This window comes from Ictalurus punctatus, chromosome 15 (assembly GCF_001660625.3).
Source record: "Ictalurus punctatus breed USDA103 chromosome 15, Coco_2.0, whole genome shotgun sequence".
NCBI classification, from domain to species: Eukaryota; Metazoa; Chordata; class Actinopteri; order Siluriformes; family Ictaluridae; genus Ictalurus; species Ictalurus punctatus.
In genome coordinates, this window is record NC_030430.2 from 17952447 (window position 1) to 17960773 (window position 8327).

The following is an 8327-nucleotide window of genomic DNA, read 5'->3' on the forward strand; positions in this document are numbered from 1 at the left end:
TTTAACAATGATTGGTGTTTTAATACATCATATCTTGAACCCATAACCTTTAAAATCAGATATTTATTGTGTACATTTTCTGTTTATTTTCTTCTATTTTCTTCTCCATGCTCACGTTTTCTTCTTCTTCTTCTTCTTTTTCTTCTTCTTCTTCTTCTTCTTCTTCTTCTTCTTCTTCTTCTCTTTCTCTTCCTTTCTTTTATTTTCCTGCTCTCTCCCTCACAATAGGTGGTCTTGAGGATATGGCTGTGGCCCGCCGCCTTCCCAAGGCCTACAGCACCGGCTTTGTGGGTTGCGTAAAAGACGTGATTGTAGACGGCGTGGATTTGCATCTAGTGGAAGACGCCTTAAACAGCCCGAAAATATTACACTGTTCAGCCAAATAGCCTGGCACCACCTCCCTCCCAACACCATGTCTACTGCTGTAATTATTTTCTATTTTTGTATACTTTTCATTGCTTTTTATATTGGAAAAAAACACGGCATTGTTTTAATTCTGGTTTGTTTCCATTATTTATATATATATATATATATATATATATATATATATATATATATATATATATATATATATATATATATATAATGAATGATTTATTTGGATCTGCGCCTCCATTCATCAACAGTTTTTTTTTTCCCCGCCAATTTGCAGTTACATGGTGTCACAAGACAAGAAAATATGTATTATATTTGCGGTGTTGTTTTTAGAACACCAAAAAAAAAAAAATCATTATCTTGCTCATTACTTGAAATGGTGAATAAGGTAGGTGCGGTTTGTCCTCTCTTGACTGCCTTCTTTGGGTGCCATAATTTCCTACATTGTAATACACCACGTACATTCCACGTATGCTGCTGCAGGTAATGCCTATCGCTTCGAGCAGCATTTTCCGAACAAAGCATGTGTGACTTTTGGCTTTATCAACAACGGACTGTCACTGTTAACTGAGCTGGGCAAGTGTACAAGTCCCGTTAGACCAGTCCCCAATGGGGGTCCAGCCCCATTGCTCTTAATGTTTTTCAGCTTCTTGCTAACACAGACCTTCAGAGCTTGTCAACAACAACAAAAAATTGCATAGATCTTGCAATGTCTGAAATATCAAGCTGAACTCTCAGTAACTGACACGCAAAATGTTATTTATAGATAGAACAATAATACATGAGACTGTGAATTATGAGAAAAAGTCTTTTCCGTCACAAGCATCTGTCTCATGTGTTGTGCGCCGTATCTAATCCTTAAGAATGACCACTTGCTGCATGCAACTTTTTAAGTGTCAAGTTAATTTTGCCTTTGTTTATCTTGCGCTTTCTTATTCCTTTCAGGGCAAAAATTGAGTTTGGCAGGTTGCATCGAAATGTATATGTTTTTCTGATTTTAGTTTTTTTGTTGTTGTTTGTTTGTTTGTTTGTATTATTGGGTTTGGGTGAATGAAACGATGGACCTCGTTTTATACGTGTCATTCTGTCATGCTCTAAAAACAAGAAACGGTTGCTACACTAGTCTCTGCCATGAGGAGGCACCGTAGCACAAGGAGAAACGGGAAACAACAGGAAACAGACGACAGCAGGGCGGCTGCAAGAATGCTGATATATCCTTGGAATTTTTCAGTCACTCCTGAACTTGTCAGGATATTCTTCAAACGTCGCTTTAAACAATACCATCAGCACTTGCATCGGAAAAAGGGACGTCTAGACTCTTACTTTTGATGTCTAGACGCTGGCATTTTTGGACTGTGGTCCTGGATCAGCCGTTAGAATAAGCAAACGTATCAAAAACAATAACAAATAAAATAATAATAGTAATAATAATACAATTATGATTAATAATTATAATAATAATGCATGGGTTTTGTTATATGATTTTATTTTTTTTTGTAACATGTTTGAAGACAAATGTGATGCGATTGTTTGTACTGCTGACCTGAACATTGTAAGAAATATTTTAGTTTCAATACAAATCCAAAACTAAAAAGAAATATGCCTGTTCATAGTAAAGTATCCTGTTGTTATCATGTTGTGAGAAAACTATATTTCTTTCATTTCTTTTTTCTTTTGTATTCTTTTTTTTCTTCCTTTCTTTCTTTTTTTTAAGCAGTGAGACAACCGAAATCTTTTTATATAGCCCAATCATTATGTAAATGAATAATGTGCATCTGTGTTTTTTTTTTCCTTTTAGTATTATACACTGGAAGCAATTCTAACTTGTCTGTTCATTTCATATACTCCGTTCCTGCGTGTTTTGGGGGAGAAAAGATCATATATTGGTAGATATAGCTATATCTATCTATACATCTATCTATATATCAACATATCTATCTATCTATCTATACATATACATATATATATATATATATATATATATATATATATATATATATATATATATATAAAGATAGATAGATAGATAGATAGATAGATTGATTTACAGTGTGAGGTTTTCAAGTGTTACGAACCAAAACCCAACATCTATCCTCTGTTGCATAGCGTCCACATCGGTTTATAGTTATCTTTTCTTCTTCATGGTTACTTCTTTTTTTTTTAACCATTGTTCAATGGCTGTGTAACAAAAGGGACCTCCTGCATGCTTGGAGGGCGCTGAAAGGACAGAGTGCTGGGCTCATGAAACTGGGGCGCACGCATGAACATCCACTGTCTGGATGGGAACTGTCTGAGAATTGCCTTAAACCCATCTTCACTCACCGGTGACAGAGTCAAGATCTTTAATAATCAACTCCATGCATTCTGTTTAGCCACTATATTATCCACATCACCACATCATGTAAATGAATTCATAGATATTAATATTTGTATTAATACTGTTTATGAGAATATCCCAGAATGCCTCAAAAAAATAATAGATGTTCTGGACTCTACAGATAGAATATTTACTGTTTAAATGCTATTTTCAATATCTATTTATGTCTTTGAGTGGATTCCATTACTGGCCTTTGTAAACTACTGTTTTGATTAAAATATACCTGAAGGGCAGTGCTCAGAATGAGAGTGGCATGACATTCCCATTACTAACTTTATTACTTGTGTCTTGTGTTCCCACCACCATGAAATAAAGTGAAATACAAACTGATCTGCTTAAGTAACCTGTTTGTTTCAATACTGGTGAAATTTGCTAGACCAAAGTGAGAAAAGACATGAAATATATTTACAGTATCTCACAAAAGTGAGTACACCCCTCACATTTTTGTAAATATTTGATTGTCTTTTCATGTGATAACACTGAAGAAATGACACTTTGCTACAGTGTAAAGTAGTGAGTGTACAGCTTGTGTAACAGTGTAAATTTGCTGTCCCCTCAAAATAACTCAACACACAGCCATTAATGTCTAAACCGCTGGCAACAAAAGTGAGTACACCCCTAAGTGAAGATGTCCGAATTGGGCCCGATTAGCCATTTCCCCTCCCCGGTGTCATGTGACTTGTTAGTGTTGCAAGGTCTCAGGTGTGAATGGGGATCAGCTGTGTTAAATTTGGTGTCATCGCTCTCACACTCCCTCATACTGGTCACTGGAAGTTCAACATGGCACCTCATGGCAAAGAACTCTCTGAGGATCTGAAAAAAAGAATTGTTGCTCTACATAAAGATGGCCTAGGCTATAAGAAGATTGCCAAGACCCTGACACTGAGCTGCAGCACGGTGGCCAAGACCATACAGCGGTTTAACAGGACAGGTTTCACTCAGAACAGGCCTCGCCATCGTCGACCAAAGAAGTTGAGTGCACGTGCTCAGCGTCATATCCAGAGGTTGTCTTTGGGAAATAGACGTATGAGTGCTGCCAGCATTGCTGCAGAGGTTGAAGGGGTGGGGGGTCAGCCTGTCAGTGCTCAGACCATACGCCGCACACTGCCTCAAATTGGTCTGCATGGCTGTCGTCCCAGAAGGAAGCCTCTTCTAAAGATGATGCACAAGAAAGCCCGCAAACAGTTTGCTGAAGACAAGCAGACTAAGTACATGGATTACTGGAACCATGTCCTGTGGTCTGATGAGAGCAAGATAAACTTATTTGGTTCAGATGGTGTCAAGCGTGTGTGGTGGCAACCAGGTGAGGAGTACAAAGACAAGTGTTTCTTGCCTACAGTCAAGCATGGTGGTGGGAGTGTCATGGTCTGGGGCTGCACGCGTGCTCCCGGCACTGGGGAGCTACAGTTCATTGAGTGAACCATGAATCCCAACATGTACTGTGGCATACTGAAGCAGAGCATGATCCCCTCCCTTCAGAGACTAGGCCGCAGGGCAGTATTCCAGCATGATAATGACCCCAAACACACCTCCAAGACGACCACTGCCTTGCTAAAGAAGCTGAGGGTGAAGGTGATGGACTGGCCAAGCATGTCTCCAGACCTAAACCTATTGAGCATCTCTGGGGCATCCTCAAGCGGAAGGAGGAGGAGCACAAGGTCTCTAACATCCACCAGCTCCGTGATGTCATCATGGAGGAGTGGAAGAGGACTCCAGTGGCAACCTGTGAAGCTCTGGTGAGCTCCATGCCCAAGAGGGTTAAGGCAGTGCTGGGAAGTAATGGTGGTCACACAAAATATTGACACTTTGGGCCCAATTTGGACATTTTCACTTAGGGGTGTACTCACTTTTGTTGCCAGCGGTTTAGACATTAATGGCTGTGTGTTGAGTTATTTTGAGGGGACAGCAAATTTACACTGTTACACAAGCTGTACACTCACTACATTGTAGCAAAGTGTCATTTCTTCAGTGTTGTCACATTAAAAGATATAATCAAATATTTACAAAAATGTGAGGGGTATACTCACTTTTGTAAGATACTGTATATTGAAATATGTGTTATGCATTGTTATTCTCTTGTGAGTTAGCATTTATGTGCCGCACTGATGTCACTGGGGGACGTTACTAGTGCAGTTAAATGGTGTTTAATATAGGAGGAAAAAAATTTAATCTTAAACATAAGGGATAACGGTCAGGGTTTAGTGTTAGCTCTGGAGAACAAGAGGTTCTTTTCTTACTCAACATTTCCATCAATGTTCATGTCATAATTAAGTAAGAAATACAACATGGAAGGCATGGAGACAGTAAACTTTGGACTCAAAATTCCAGAATGCAGTGCAGCTACAGTACACAGTGCGGTTGTGCTGACTTACAGCGACTCGGCTAGTTAATGATCTACGGGATGACTAGCATGACAGTGGTGTTAGCATAATTCACATGAAAGTTGAAGCTTTTGAGCAGAGAGTACAGATGAGGAGGTGAGAGAGCTGGATAGACTAAAGGATTAAAGAGCTGCTGCATCGATCTCGAGGTAGCAGTGAAATCTCATTGGCGCCAAGTGCAGTCGAGCGGCATTGTGGGTAATGTAAGATACAGTTCCCCAGTGAAAATAGACCAACTTATCGCTGAAAGAATTTTTTAACTATTTATTTTTTTTAAAGGCAATAAATCTTTTGCACCGTGAAAAATAGCACTAATCATAAATTCTCGTGTAAAAGTCATTCATGGTGGATTTTTCCTTCAAGGATGTCTAGCTTCTAATGCTAAAAGAAGTATTTTGTTAGGAACAAGTATAAACAACATCACATCCTATCACGATGATGTCTTATTTTTGTTAAATTTTTTGAAGACGGTGCAGATCTTTTTTTGTGATTTTGAACAAAGCATATATGTATTTTTTAAAACAATACCACAGTACTGCTGCCACATGTTATATGTAAGACCTGGTTCTTGTGTTTTTCATTCTCTACTGGAAAATCCGAAATCCATTTCTGAATAAAGCACCAGCTACCATCCTTCTAAATAAAATGTAAGCCAAAATGGCTAGCTCAGGGTTGCCTGAACATGCACAACCACCAAATCCTATCAAAGAGCCGAGTCATGTGACAGCTGACGGAAAAATCCATTTGATTCTGCTGGATGGGAAATAAGGATGAAATGATCCATCCCTGGATGAGCAGAGACCCTCTGTGTGTTTTTTGGGCTCCCACTGGTGTAATAAAGGGGCCTTTTAGAGCTCGTAACAAGGCTTCAGCTGTCTGGGCACATCAACGCCTCTGTGGCTCCCATTGTTTCTGTCCAAGGGTTTTTTTTTTTTTTTTAGTTTAGACTCCTTAGGCAGTGAAGTCACAGACACATCCTGGATGGGGTCTGGCCTCGCCCCTGCCATGCCAAAGCATTCCTTACTGTCTTCATAAAGCACAATGATGAAGGAATTATAGAGAATAAACATAATGTGTTCAGGTTACAGTTTTTAGTGTAGAAATAACATACAAAACATATTACATTATTATATTATTATATAATTGTACACATGGACGTAAGTAGCTGTGAGGACACTGAGGTCCGGACCTCAGTAGTTTTGGAAGGTTTGTGGTTTTTTTGTAACTAAATATGTGTCTCTTTATATGTGTGTATGAAAAAGTTGTCACTTCAAATGTAGTTTTACTTCAAATGTAGACACTAGAAAAGTTTACATCTGCACTATCTTATTAATTATGGTACGTAACAAATGTTACCCCTAGAACTGAATGTTCTGCCTGCATAAATTTACTCAACAAAAACTTTTTTTAATGTGAAAAAATGCTGTTGTTTTTTTTTTTTAAATTCATAATATAGAAAATAATGACAATTTCTGTTCTGTAAATTACAGATTTAACACATTCTGTTAACACGTTTGATTCAGTCACGCCTCCATGGTTTGAGGTTTGAATCCCACCTCCCCCCTTGTGTGTTCTCCCTGTGCTTCGGGGGTTTCTTCTGGGTACTCTGGTTTCCTCCCCTAGTCCAAAGACATATGTTGTAGGCTGATTGGCATTTCCAAATTGTGCATAGTGTGTGATTGTGCCATGCGATGGGTTGGCACCCCATCAAGGGTGTTGCCCGCCTTGTGCCCTGACTTAGACTTAGTAATAGGCAAAGGTAGGCAGCCGCCTTGGGCCCTAAGAAGCCAAGGGCCAACTAAAAATGCTAATTCTATATACTTATAATTATTAATGCTAAATAATGCATGCTGAAATTTTAAATATCAATGTTAAAACACTGAATATGGTGCCCAGTTCACTAAATCCGCTCCTGTACCCTGGGATAGGCTCCAGGCTCCTTGTGGATAAGCAGTATGGAAAATGGATGGACAGACGGATGGATGGATCTCTACTCTATATATCTGTTCTTTAATAAAATATCGGGTCACTGTGGCAATTTTGTAAAAGATACTTGCCAAAAAATAGTGACATGACTGGTAAAAATCTTCATTTCAATAAGCAAACAAAATGGTGGAATATTCTTCTTATATTGTGCACTCCTTTAAAAGGAAGTGAAGTCACTGTGTCATTTTTAAGAAATATGAAAGCAAACGTCAGAAACGCTCCTAAGTTCTTGTGAAATTAGCTATTTTTGGATGATTGAAATCAACAATTAAGTTAGGCTGTGTTGTAAACCAAATAATGAAACTGTCTTACAGTCTGTCTGAATGGAAGATTATGTGTAATGGCCAAATCATTCAACAGTCTTACAGTCTGACTGAAGAATGGAAGAAAAACTTAATGGAGATTAAAAATGAGCAACATTACATACACATAGTACACATTCATACACATTTGGCATTGTGATTTATTTACTAAGACACATACTGTATTTGTTAATATTTATATTTTTTTTATCTTCTACTGCACCATCCATATGCAAACAAAAAAATCATACTAGGAATGCTTGTGACAATAAATTCTTGAATCTCTCAACGTGGACCTCACTAACATTTTTATGCCAGTTAAAGCGATGTTTCTAAATTGTACTTGCTTTTCCCACATCATAGTCTGTAGGTTCGTCATTATAACCTTGCCATGCAGTTGCGTAAAACCTGATGTAGACATAACTGTGGAACAGTAACTGATTCGCATTAGCACGCTTACCCAGTGCAGAGAGCAGCAGGTCAGATCCTATCAGCGACACACAGACGGAGAGAGAACAATCCGTAGATGAACGTCTGGTGTCCAAGACAATTGCATAATGCCATCCCCTGGGCAGATTAATCTTTGGTGACGTCAGCACAGCCAAGGCATCAGTACAAAGCTCACACACTGCAGTCTGTGCCCACAGCTGCCACCTCCAAATCACACTGATGATGGATCTGTGCTGCATATCCCATTCTTTTCACTTACTGACATACTGTACTGAGTGGCATAACTGTAGGCCTTTATTAACATGCACCATGACTATTAACATTATAGGTCTATACAGATGGCAGTAATTAGATGGAATATGGTTGAACGAGTGTGTCATGGCTTGTGTAAGAGGAGCGCCATTTCCAGAGAAGTATATAATTTCCGCACCGTGCCTTTGACACTTAAGATAAACC

At 38.7% G+C, this 8327-nt stretch overlaps 1 protein-coding gene across 5 annotated transcripts in view; it reads left to right on the forward strand.

Moving 5' to 3' along the window:
* agrn (agrin) overlaps positions 1 to 3082 on the forward strand; it is a 271614-nt gene extending 268532 nt beyond the window's left edge. For all 5 annotated transcript variants that reach the window (XM_053686553.1, XM_053686554.1, XM_053686556.1 and 2 more), the window contains one exon: positions 229 to 3082. In XM_053686553.1, coding sequence (XP_053542528.1) covers positions 229 to 386 — 158 coding nt within the window. In that variant the 3' untranslated portion in view covers positions 387 to 3082. The remainder of the gene's footprint in view (positions 1 to 228) is intronic.
* The last annotated feature ends 5245 nt before the right edge of the window (positions 3083 to 8327 follow it).